This window comes from Sciurus carolinensis, chromosome 8 (genome assembly GCF_902686445.1).
Source record: "Sciurus carolinensis chromosome 8, mSciCar1.2, whole genome shotgun sequence".
Lineage (NCBI taxonomy): Eukaryota > Metazoa > Chordata > Mammalia > Rodentia > Sciuridae > Sciurus > Sciurus carolinensis.
The window spans coordinates 129,001,495-129,014,865 of record NC_062220.1 but is presented as its reverse complement, the minus strand read 5'-3'; the positions used below and the strand labels follow the sequence as shown (position 1 = coordinate 129,014,865).

General features: G+C 40.4%; 1 protein-coding gene across 6 annotated transcripts in view; it reads right to left on the bottom strand.

Annotated features, from left to right (window-relative positions):
* Nf2 (NF2, moesin-ezrin-radixin like (MERLIN) tumor suppressor) overlaps nucleotides 1-13,371 on the bottom strand; it is an 83,938-nt gene that overhangs the window by 27,106 nt on the left and 43,461 nt on the right. For all 6 annotated transcript variants that reach the window (XR_007109785.1, XR_007109784.1, XM_047560799.1 and 3 more), the window contains exons 7-10: nucleotides 11,638-11,713; nucleotides 8,239-8,373; nucleotides 4,060-4,134; nucleotides 816-929 (exon numbers count right to left, since the gene is read on the bottom strand). Coding sequence is in view for 4 of the 6 variants with exons in the window: in XM_047560799.1 (XP_047416755.1) it covers nucleotides 816-929; nucleotides 4,060-4,134; nucleotides 8,239-8,373; nucleotides 11,638-11,713 (400 nt within the window). In the remaining 2 variants the exon portion in view is untranslated. The remainder of the gene's footprint in view (nucleotides 1-815; nucleotides 930-4,059; nucleotides 4,135-8,238; nucleotides 8,374-11,637; nucleotides 11,714-13,371) is intronic.

Below are 13,371 nucleotides of genomic sequence, written 5' to 3'. Positions count from 1 at the left end.
GTACATCGATGACCCAGTCTCCCAGAAAGCAAAGAGTGGAGAGCTGACAGCCCACTGGATCAAACTGGGCATTTCACATTAAATTCCAGGGCTGGAAGCCAGCTCTCTGGGGTACCCAAATCAGAGAGCAGCACACAGACTAATTATTACACCTCTGAGCTTGCTAGTCCAGAGGGCAGCCGACTGCAGCTGCCACTACTCTATCTAGCAGTTCATCCAAAAACAACTGATATTCTCAGCAGCAAGGCTCAAATTAGTTGTGTGGATTCTGGTGAGTAGAGAAGGTCTATGAGTAGAAAACAACGATGCAGCTTGTCCAGTCGGCTGATAGCCCTCTTGGCAACTCCCACAGTGGGTGATGTGCACCCAGGCTGACCTGCAGGGAGGAAGTGTGACCAGAGTCTAATTAGCATTCCAGCAGCAGGCACTGAAATGCTGCCATGTATTCCATCACCATCTAATTAGAAAAGGAGAAGTCCGGGCAAAGGAGACAGACAGGCAAAAAGAAAGTTAGCTAGCTAGCTGGATGGAGAGATGAGAGAACACTTGGCTACCTCATCCAAACCTGTGTTAATCACACTTAAGTGTAGAAATGACTAGAGATATTTCTTTTAGATGAGCTATTAGCATTTATTGCTCATTTCTAAAGCTGACATTCCACCAACTGGGTATTAGCTAGTAAAGATCCAACAGAGATAAGATAGGAGTAGGCATGTCCATGGCCAAATGACCCTATCAACCCACAACCAGCCTTACCTCCCAGGGCAAGAGTGACCAAGCAGCAACATCATCAGTTAAAATTAGGTCTTGCTCACCTGCTTTCTAGCCTTCTCCTCCCTGGCCTGGGCTTTCATCTGCTGAACTTCCAAAGAATCAGCCTTCCTTCTTCTCATAAATAGGTCGTGGTTCCCGATACATAGCTGAAGAATCTGGGGGTGCAGAGCAAGAGAAATGTTAAACCCACAGATTTATTTTTCTGCCTATCAGACCAGTCACGATACAGTATCACAGCCTCTGAAGAGTAGCAGTAAACCTAAGGAGTGAAATGCCAAAGCACTGCTGACAGCTTCTAGTGCTCTCAGCTCTGTAGGCTTGCAAAATGAAGATGGCTCAGCTAAGAGGTAAAAACCACAAGTGAAGAGAGGAAGAAAGGACAATTTATCATGTCTTCTAGACGTACCCTACTCTCCTAAGCCAAGATATAGCTCTGCAGATTAGGAAGGGCAGGAAAGCTCATTCAGTAAGTCGGGTTGGGACAAAAGGTTATTCATGTGGAAAAAAAATTAGTTGGGGTCCCTCCCTCACACCATACACAAAAATTGACTCCAGAAGGATTAAAAACTTAAATGCAAAGATAAAGTCCTTGAAATTGTGATTAGAAAATATAGAAGATAATGTTTATGCTCATAGGAAAAGAAGAGATGCCAAGTAAGGCACAAACAAGCACAAATAATTAAGGCAAAGATTTTTATATTTGTTTGCATTAAAATTTTTAAAATTTGTTAGAGCCAGGCATGGTGGTGCATGCTTGTAATCCCTGTGGCTCGGGAGGCTGAGGCAGAGGATCACAAGTTCAAAGCCAGCCTCAGCAACTTGACAATATCCTATCTCAAAATTAAAAAAAAAAAAAAAAAGGCTGGGGCCGGGGATATGGCTCAGTGGTTAAGTGTCCCTGGGTTTAATCCCTGGTACGAAAAATAAAAATAATTTAAAAATTTGTTAGGCCAGGCATGGTGGTACACAGCTGTAATCCCACCAACTCAGGACACTGGGGCAGGAGGACTGCCTCAGTAACTTAACAAGCCTCTAAAAAACTTAGTGAGACCCTGTCTCAAAATAAAATATAAAAAAGGGCTGAGGATGTAGCTCAGTGGTAAATCACCTCTACGTTCAATTCCCAGCACCAAAAAGAATAAAGTTTAAAAAAAACACAACTTTTTGTTAGTCATGACATTATTTAAAAAAAAAAAAAAAGAAAGAAAAACAAGACACACACTGGGAGAAGATATAATCAATAAAGAAAATAAATGACCTAACAAGAAACTGGCCAGAAGACAAAATACAAGAATGGAAGAGAACAGGAAATAAGATTAGCCAATAAACATATGAAGAGATGTTCACCTTCATTAGTAATTATAAAAATGCAAACTGACATGACATTGAAGGTTGGAGATATAACTCAGTGGCAGAGTGCTTATCTAGAATGAGTGAGGCCCCGGGTTTGATCCCCGAGTACTGAACAACAACAAAAAAGAGATAGAGGGGCTGGGGAGATAGCTCAGTCGGTAGAGTGCTTGCCTTGCAAGGCCAAGGCCCTGGGTTAAATACCCAGCACCAAAAAAAAAAAAAAAAAAAAAAGATAGAGGGTACTGAGATATAATTTATATGTACAAAATTGGCAAAAAAAATTTTTTTAAACATGATAGATAACATAAGTATTGAGGACATCAATCAAAAAGAAGTCTGTCTCAGTGATATTGGGTCTATAAATCTATTCAGTTCACCTTCTTTGAAAAACCAATGTTATGTACAACTATAATGTACTAAAAAAATGGAAATAAATGTGTCATAAATTTTAATTTGAATACATACTAAGCCCTGTACTTCTATGCATATATTCTAGACTCTAGAGAAACTATTGCCCACGTGTACCAGGAAACAGAGACAAGAATGTTTATACCAGTCTGCTAAAACAGTACATAAGTCCATTAATAGAAGAACTGAAAATTTAAATATATTTAAATATATATATATATCCATATAATAGAGTACTATACAGAATTGAAAATGAACAGACTATCTTTAAGCATCAACATAGATAAATATCAAAGAACAATGTATAAAAAAGGCAATAAGGCTAGGCAAGATGGTGCACACCTTAACCCCAGTAAGCTGGGAGACTGTTCACAAGTTCAAGGCCAGCCCAGCCTCAGCAATTTAGTGAGCCCCGTCTGAAAACAAAACATAAAAATTGCTGGGGATGTAATTCAGTGGTTGCCTGGCTTGCATGAGGCCCTGGGTTCCATTCCCAGCTCCAAGAGCAACAACAATAAAAAAAAGGCCAGTGACAGAAGAATATATATAGTTGACAGCATTTATATAAATTTCTTAAAAAATATATAAAATTCCCATCACAAATGGACTTGGGGTTCAGAGTAGATCTACCAGCTTATTCACATGGGAATCAGGACCTCAACTTACAGCTTATTAATAGAATATATTTTTTGTCATATATGAAATAAAGTTCTGAAAAAAGCAAGAGGATAATCAACACAGCTCAGGATAGTGATCAGCCTTGGGGAAGATGAAGGAAGAGCCCAGCAGGGAGGTGACATGACAGGTCCACAGTATTGGGAATGCATTATTTCTTAAATGTGGTCATGAGTAATAGTAATCATTTTGTTATTCTTTATGCTTGATATATAATTATACTTATCCTTTTATATATATGAAGTACAAAATCATTTTCAAAACTTAGTTTGGGACTGGGGATACAATTCAGTGGTATAGTATATATCAACATGCACAAGGTCCTGAGTTAAAGCTCCCCCAGAACTGGGGGGGGGGGCTTAGGTTTGACTCTAAGTTCAGGCAAAGAGAAAGGTGTATACTAAGTGAGTTATCATTTTATACCTCACGAGATGTCACTCTGATACTCATTTTAAAAAAGCATTCAAGTCAGGCACAGTGGAACATGACTGTAATCCCAGTAACTTGGGAGGCCAAGGTAGGAGTATCCCAAGTTCGAGGTAAGCCTCAGCAACTTAGCATGGGTACTGTCTCAAAATAAATGAAAAAGGCTGGGGATGTAGCTCAGTAGAAAAGTGACCCTGGGGGCTGGGGTTGTGGTAGAGTAGAGCCCTTGCCTAGCATGTGTGAGGCACTGGGTTTCAATCCTCAGCACCACATAGAAGTAAGTAAATAAAACAAAGGTGTTGTGTCCATCTATAACTAAAAAAAAAAAAAAAAAACAGGTCAACCCTGGGGTACCACCGCCCCCTCCAAAATTCAATTTCTCAAACTATATTATCAGTAATGGAAATCAGGATCTCAACTTACCAGCTTATTAACACGAAGTTTTGAGGAGTTAAATTTGAAGACATCGATTTTCTTATCCAGTGGTTTAATAGTAAACTGAAAGAAGGAAGTAGAAAATAGTTCAGTTCGGGGCTGGGGCTGTAGCTCAGTGCGGAGTGCTTGCCTAGCACATGTGAGATACTGAGTTCAATCCTTAGCACCACATAAAAATAAAAACAAATAAAATAAAGGCATGCTGTGTATCTACAACTACAAAAATAATAAATACATAAATAAATAAATGAAATAGTTCAGTTTGACTGCCTAGAATCCTACCACCAACTGGGAGATTCCACAAAAGCAGCAACCACATTGGCCATGGTCCAGCATGAGGCTACACCTTGTCCCGAACTCCAAGTGCCCAGGCTCTAAGCCTTGCTGCATTAGAAGAATGGAGAAACCAAGTCTGGGGCTTTGGAAGTTCGGGATCCTAAAGGCATAATTTTTGCACCATCTCGGGTGGCTGTGAGGAAGGGATGCTTGGGCCCGCCCTCCAGGACAACCCTGGGAGAGCAGCACCATCCAAGGTACAGCCCCGGCCTCATGAAGGTCCCAATCTAGTAAGAAGTAGAATAACAACAAGAAATGACACAATATATTACTGACTCATGGATGGTACACGTCACAAGTGTCCTGGAGGTTCAGAGTAGATCTACCAAAAGTAGAAAGGGACTAGATCTGGTCTTAGAATATGTTAAATATTAAAAGAGTTAAACAGCAGGGTGGAGAGGTATTCTGGACAGGGCAAGAAAGAGGAATGGGGGGGGGGAAGGGTAGAGTATGCACACGTGTGCGTGTGCGTGTGTGTGTGTTGTAATTAGCTTTTTGATAACTGCAGTGGGCTCAGACCAGAGGGAGGCTGGGGTGGGTCGGGGAGAATGCTGAAGAGTAAAAAACAGAGGGGTTTAGATTTGATGTGACAGGATACAGGAGGTTATTACAGTTCTCTGAACTTGGGCAAATTTGACAAAAGCTCTTAACAGAAGGCATAAAATATGAAGAAGATAAATGGACTGCTATAGAAGATTGAAACTAGTTCCTGAAATCAAAGTGCAGAGAAAGATGAATGATAAGGACAGGGTGGCAGCCTAGTAGTGCTAGGGCCAGACCCCTGGCAAGAAAGCCTAGAAAGAACAAATATAACTGTACTCACAACCATTCCTAAGGGGGCCAGACAGATCCTTGACTCCAAAGATACGCCTGAAAACTACATATTCAATCCCAAGAAAGACTGCTTCGCCGTCCTCAGCATTGCAAGGGGAAGAAAAAAGTATCAGGCTGGGGGTGTAGCTCAGTGGTGGAGCACTTGCCTAATTCTCTTGCCCTGGGTTTGGTCCTCCGCATCACAAAAAAAACAAACAAAACTCTAGCTTGATTAGCAGATAAATATGTTGGGGAAAACATAGTCCTGAGTATTTCTTTGTCATGATATATTGTCCAACAAAGAGTTAGCACACTGAGGACAGAAAATGAGCCTTTGTTTCGCTTTTGGCCAAGTTAACTTAGAAGCAGTATGGCTCTTGTGTAGGCTGCTATTTGTAAATTTCATGAGCTTATTTCTGGCCTTGCTGTCAAACCCAGGAGCTGTCAGTGGGAAACCACAAGTACTGGGGAAACCACAGGCTCTGTGCCATGGCAGAGAGTACACAAAGAATCAATGGATGACTTAAAATAAACTAACATTTCTGTTTTGACAGCACGGCTGTCATGCATAACTACCGAGACTACTTCCTATTATGCCGAGGCAGCTTGAGGTCGGCTTACCATGAGTTATTGACAGGATGGAACCTGACAGTGTCTGGCCCCCAGAGAGGGTAGATTAGAGTTTGTTATGTCAGGCCGTAGTAGGGGAGACTTTAATCCTCGGGTTCTCTGAAAATGAGTGTTTGGAGGGCCTTTAGCACACAAATGTATGATGTACAGTAAACGGAGCTTTATGAAATTGGGAGATGAAGAACTACCACATTGAGGCACATCTACTGCTTTAAGTCATGTGGAGCTTTCAATTTAAGTACTTTTAAAAAAGAGCTACCTGATGTTCACCTCCTGAGCTAACTACTTTCAAAAGCCCAAAGTCAGAATGTTTGGGATTAAGACACTCAATTGGCATCATCAAGCATGGCTGAGTAGATTACAACCACAGATTGGAAACTACAGCCTGGTGTTCCATTCCTCAATTTGCTATGAAGAAATAAAAAAAAAACAGGAAATCTAGCTGGGTGTGGTAGCGCACACTTGCAATCTCAGAGACTCGGAAAGCTGAGATGGAGAATCACAAGTTCAAGGCCAGCCTCTTCAGCAACTTTACAAGATCCTGTCTCAAAATAAAAAGAGGTGGGGATGTAGCTCAGTGGTAGAGTGCCCCTGGGTTCAATCCCCAGTACGAGAAAAGCAAACAAACAAGAAGAACCCACAGGAAATCTGCCCAGGATTGGGGGTTCTGTGCCCAAAACACAACCATCACTGTGTTCCTCCCCACCCTGCCTTGGATATGCAGGCACCAGGAAGGTACTGAACACAATCCAGGTTGCTACCTCCCACCCACTGCCACCTGGTGTCTTGTGCTCTCAAGGGCCCAGCCTCGAGGCCTCCCTATAAAGCCAGGGCCGTGGCATCAGTCACTGTGGCTCCCAGCTCCTGCTACTGCACTCATCAGATGGAAGTCACTGCACCTCTGCTTCCTGGTGTGACATGGTTACTGAAAACACAGCTCCTGTCTTTACAGCAGGGTTCTTACAAGGATTCAATCAGAGTCAAAGTGCTTGTAAATAGAAGCACTCTATCGTCGTCATCTTTGTCGTCAGTTCCTCCCATTGCACTTATTTATTATCCTGGTTGAGTTGTTACTTGACTAGAACTTCCTGGGTTTGGTTTTATTTTCTATCTACCCATTCATCTATCCATCCATCCATCCATCCATCCATCCACCCACCCACCTATCTTATCTATCTATCCATCCTTTATCTTTGTAGCGCTGGGGACAGAGTCCAGGGTGTCACACAGTGTAGGCAAGTACTCTACCACTGAGCCATATCCTCGGTCCTGCACCTGGTTTGTATGTTTGTTTTTGTGTTGTTGTTTTTTTTTTTTTTTTTTTTTTTCCTATTTTGCAGTACTGGTGATTGAACCCATGAGTCTGGGCTTTCTACATCTTTGTGCTACAAAACCTAGCCAAAGTAGATTCTCCCTAATTCTTTTAAAATCATTTGTAGAAGATGGGGGTAGAGTTCAGTGGTAGAGTGCTCACCTAGCATGTGCAAGGCTCTAGGTTTGATCCCCAGCTTTAAAAAAAAAAAAGAAGGAAGAGGAGGAGGAGAAGGAGTAATGAATGAGTAAACAGAGGACTATAGCCTACAGCATTAGGGAAAATTCATTATTCTCCTGTATAGGAATATTTGAACCCTATGAGTATTCCTTTTTTTTTTTTTTTTTTCTTTTTTTTTTTTTTTTGGCGGTGCTGGGGATCGAACCCAGGGCTTTGTGCTTGCAAGGCAAGCACTCTACCAACTGAGCTATCTCCCCAGCCCGAGTATTCCTTATTTAAATGGTCAATGCTGAGGGTGACATTGGCCAATTTATATTGTTATATTATGTACATGTATGAATAAGTAATCATAAATCCATCATGTATAACTATAATGTACCCACTAAAAAGTGTGGAAAACAAAAATAAAAAAAGAAATAATTGAAAAATAAATAGTGAATGCTGAGAGATACACACACACAATACGTGTGTGTGTGTGTGTGTTTGTGAACATATATATTTTTTCTACTTGTATCAAATCAAGCACTGGACAAAGAGAGAGAAGACCATGCTTAAATACAAAGTAAATTTATCACCGGAAACAGAAAGCCAAGTAATCAGAAAATGTTCCTTTTTCCTTTTTAACTGTTCTTTGGGGTTTAACCCTGACACATTGAGCTTCCCATGCTTTCATTAATCAATAATGGGATTTAGTGATGCCCTTTGAAAGAAAGGATGCCAGTTCTGTTCTGTAAATACTTTAAAAATCAACAACCAAGATCCCAAAGCCTGAGAATTAGAGGACTTTCACTGATGACAAGGAGACGGCCTAGCTGGGGCAGCTCTGGCAAGTGGGGAGATAGGAGAAGACATTTTGCTGGGCCACTGGCAGCATTTGTAGTTCAAACACATCCTACCTCCTTGTCGCTGTACGAGATGTTTCGGATTTCATTCCACGGGAAGGAGATCTTGGGGGTCAGCCTGTTCTCAGGGTCATAGATGTGAAGTCCCAGCGCATCTACTCCAAGCAGCAGCTCTGTGCCCTTTTTATTCTGTAGAGTCAATAAAGAGCGGCCACTGTCAACTCCAGCTCAAGATTTTATTCAACTTTCCAAAACCTGGCACACATTGTTACAGCTGACAAGTTTCAACAGGTCCCCACAGAAATCACAGCTGTCTTGTAACCCAGGAGGCTTCCAGCTTCCAGGATTGGGACAGACAGAGGCACGACCATACCATGGTGACTTGTGTATTCCCCATAAGGATCACTAGGAGCTCCTATCATTGGCTCAATGGCTAAAGGAGGGGTAATCTAAGTGTTATTACCTCTAATTAATAACCAGGTTATCACAGATACAGAATTAAAGCCTGTAGATTTGGGTCTGGGGATGTAACTCAGTGGCACGATGAGGACTTAGCATAAGTGAGGCCCTGTTTGATTCAAAACACCACCAGACTCCCCCTCAAACAAGAACATACAAACAAACAAAACCCATAAGTTTAAATATTTCCCATGTTAAGAAAACAGGTGGACCGGATGTGGTGGTGCATGTCTGTAATCCCAGCAACTCAAGAGGCTGAGGTAGGAGGATCGAAAGTTTGAGGTCAGCCTCAGCAACTTAGCAAGGCTCTAAACAACTTAGTGAGATCTTGTCTCAAAATAAAAAATAAAAAGGGATGTGGCTCAGTGGTTAAGCACTCCTGGGTTCTATCCCCAGGACCAAAAACAAAAAAGAACAGACTTTTGGATATCTAGAAAATTTTATATGCTGGGACTAGATGGTCTCATTTTAGGTTACATGCAGTCTTAATGTAGTCTTACTATACTATACTCGAGGATGATAAAATGTTAATTGTAGAAACTCATTAGTAGGTATATATGAGTATTTCCTCTATGTTTGAAATATTTAATAACTAAATGTTAGAATATGTCTGATGAATTATATATAAATTAATTAAATTTATGTTTGTGTGTGTGTGTGTGTGTGTGTGTGTGTGTGTGTGTGTATATGACATACTGAAATAAACTGAACAAGTGCCTAAAGGGTATTCCATTATAATGCAAAGGGTTGACTTTAAAGTTTCACTAATTTGTATTTTCTAATTTTATTTCTTTAAATTCTTGAGTCAATAGCAGTTTAAAAAATATTTATTTTTTTTAAATACAGAGGTATTTATGCTATATCTCTGTCAGCCATCCTGGTCAGCAGTCAAGAAAACCAGGAAAAGTGCCCTGGGCCCCACATTCTCAAGGACAGGCTCACCTGCCAGCACCATGGTCCAGCCCTTGTCTGGCAGTAGAAACAAGCTCCCCACACAAGGACACTCTCGCTCCAGACCCCATGCTGACAACAAGGAAATTGAACCAAGACTCAAGGGTAGGAAAACAGATCTGCAAACTGAGAAGGTGCTTGGACTGTGACGAGAAGTACCAATCTAACAGCAGGTGTTAGATGGAGAAGCGAGGACTCCAAGATGAATCTCTTTACTCCTTCTAACACCTGAAGTCAGGTGCTATCACGAAGCCATGAGAGAGCCTCCTGCTCGTCTGCAAAGCTTTTAAAACAACTGTGTTAACAAAAATACATCGATAGCACATTTTGGAAAATGAGATATTCCATTATGTTTCTGATTATTAAGTTTAAGTTAAAAAAAAAAAAAAAAAGGATTTTGCCCTCTGCCCCCTATCATTATGACTCTGACACTTCTAGAGATTAAACAGAGAAGCAGGAACACAAGCAGCTCCTTTCTAACTGGTTTTGCCACATGCTATCCCATTATATGTACAATTTTTATGTTTTTATATATCAGTTAAAATAAATTTAAATATTAAAAAAATTATTTTGAGTACGTATCTTCCTTGGTTAATGGTGGAATTTCAGGAACTCTAACAGCAAAGCATCTAAAATAATCTTTAACCTTGTCTGTTGCTCAATATAAGAAACATACATACCCAATAGTATATGTCTTTTTTTTTTTTTTGAGTTGTCAATGGACCTTTATTTTTTTATATGTGGTGCTAAGAATCGAACTCAGTGCCTCACACATGCTAGTACTCTATCACTGAGCCACAACCCAGCCCCTAGAATATGTCTTGACTGATGTAGACATAGTCCCTAATAAGGAACTTTTTGAGGATTATAAAATGCTAGTTTTATAGAATCTAGTGGGAGGCACATGGGACAAGAGTAGTTGGGTTAACAAAAACACAGTACTTAGTGAAATTAGTTTGACCTTAAAAGAAAGCTGACAATTGGGTGCTGGGACCATTGCTCAGTGGCAGAGTGCTTGCCTAGCACGTGTGAGGCACTGGGTTCGATCCTCAGCTCCACATAAAAATAAATAAACAAATAAAAGGCATTCTGTCCATCTACAACTACCAAAACAAATAATTAGCAAATACAAATTAATGAAACTTTAAAATCACCTTCTACATTGTAATGAAACATCTTTTAGGCACCTGTTTAGTATATGAAATAGCATAACATTTCAGTGTGATTTATTTTTTATGCAAAGTAATCCATCAAAATCTGTATTTAGGAGATGAGTAAATTAAGTAAAAAGCTATTCTAGAATACTGAAAATGTTTCCATTTACCCCAGTTTAATACAAATGTTGTAGGAACTTGCAAAGGGGAAAGCAGAGCATAATCATAATCATAAAGGTAAACCACTGTGACAGATTTTTTTTTTTTTTTACGTGACTCATCTACCAGCCATGAATGCCTGGGCACGTTGCATGTATTCCTTTGGAAGAAGCTGCCTATACTCTGCATCTGCCAACCAAACCCGCCCACAAAATAAAGGCAGGCTAGAAGGGCCAGACTTTGGCTCAACACAAATGTCTCTCTCTGAAGAAGCAATGGGTTCCCAGAGGAGAATAGATCATTAATGGTCTGAATAAAAACAATTAGCCTCATAGTTAGAACAGGAGTCCCACTCAAACAAATCAGCAGTCTATAAAAGTAGCTTCACTCTCAGTGGGCCGTGGGGCAAGAGTATTTCCAGGTGCTCTCTGGATCGCACAGAGCCTGAAATAATCAAATGTTACACTCCCAGCATCCCAACAGGCTTCTGCTAGGAAGCAGAGCAAAGGCCCAGTCTCCCAAGGCTCCAAAGCCACTTAATTACCTATGATCTAATTTGAATTCCAAAAATAGAAAATCAAGCTCTAAGACCCTCTCCCTTTGTCTTTTATTCTTTACCACTGAACTGCAAAAGACTACCACCCTGGGATAAAGAAGTAACCCATTTTGGCCGTCTGGCCCTGGTTCAGCATCTATTTGCTAGCCAGGGAGCTCAGGAGGCGCAACACACCCGAATCGCAAAGTAGTTCACACCATACATCTCCAGGTCCTGAGCTATCTTCAAGTACTCCATTTCAGCTTCATCCCTGTGAGGAGAATGGAAGACACTGTCACTGGAGCTAAGTGGCAAGGGTAGAGGGTGGACACCCGCCAAGCTGAGCATTCTGAATCTGCCACTTCCCTGGACCCGTACTGGCAAAGTTCTTCTCAACCCTGAGTCTATTAAACACAAGCAGAATTTCTCATCCCCGTAAAAACAGGAAAACAGATTCATTATGCTGTCTCTTGGCTTCAATTTCACATTTTGACCTTGGTGAATGGTGACACTTGTCTCAAGTGATTCAAGTAAAGTACTTGGGGGCTGGGGGTGTAGCTTGGTGGTAGAGCACTTGCTTAGCATGCACATAGCCCTGGCTTCGATTCCCAGCATGTCAAAAAAAGAGAAATACATAGTATGTTAACCTTCTATCCTTAAATGGATCTGGATGTTCACATTTTATTTAAGTTGTTGCCTTATCTTTGTGTACTTCCTTAACTTATAAAGTTTTGGTAATGAACAACTCCTTCCGTAAGCCACCTGACAGCTACTTTCCTGATTTTATTTCTTGAGGTATTGTTGGAGGTTAGGGCAAGAGCTATAGGGGCTATAAACCCAAGCCAGGTCACCTACTTCTAAGTTGTAAGTCAAATTTAAAGGAAGCTCTTGAGGCAGCAATGACTTGCAGAAAACTCCCAAATAGGTAATGGTATTGAAATATTTTAACTGGAGTCTCCCTATGACCTTGTCCTTTTCCCTTTCTCTCTGATCACAAAATGCTCTCAAATGTATTTTAAAAATTCACCCTGAGAGAATGCCAAGTGTTGGCAAGCAGGTGGAAGAACCAGAAATCACACACACTCCTGATATAAATTGATACAATTACTTTGGGAAACTGACATTATCGTAACAGCAAAAACTAAGAGACAACTGAACAACCTCAATGTCCTTCAATGGTAGAATGGATAAATAATTTGTGGTGTATTAACACAGTGGAATTCTGCACAGCCATGAAAATGAGAAAATTATTGCCACATGCCACAAGCCCAAATCTTGCAATATGATGCTGAGCAAAAGAAATGAGGAATGAAAAATAGAAACTGTATTTATCTAGAGTTTAAAATGGGCAACTCTGGGCTGGGGGTGTAGTTCCATGACAGAGTGATTTCCTAGCATACAAAAGGCTTGGCATTCAATCCCCAGCACTGCAAAAAATAAAATAAAATAAAATAGGCAATGCTAATCTATGGAGTTAGAAATCAGGGAACCAGTTACTTTTGGGGAAAAAAACGAGAGGAGTTATGGGCTATTTCTTCCCTGGGGTTACATGGTGTTTTCACTGTGTAAAAATTGATCAATCTGTATACTTAATGATTTGTTCACTCTTTTTATTTTTCATTTTTTCCTTTTTTAACTTTTAATTTTGAAATAATTATAGATTTAAACAAAGTTGTACAAATAATATAGGAAAAGATCATGTACTGTTCACTCAACTTCCCCCAAGTGATACATCACAGTGACCATAGTTACTTAAAACCAGGAAATCTTTTTTACTTTTTTCATACATGTATATAGGGTAATAACGTCTGTCTCATTCTACCGTCCTTCCCAACCCCCTCACCCCGCTTTGCATAATCCAAAGTTGGTATGTCCACTTCTTGGTATTCAAGTAACATGTTTTTAAAAGTCAAGAAAAAAGACACATGG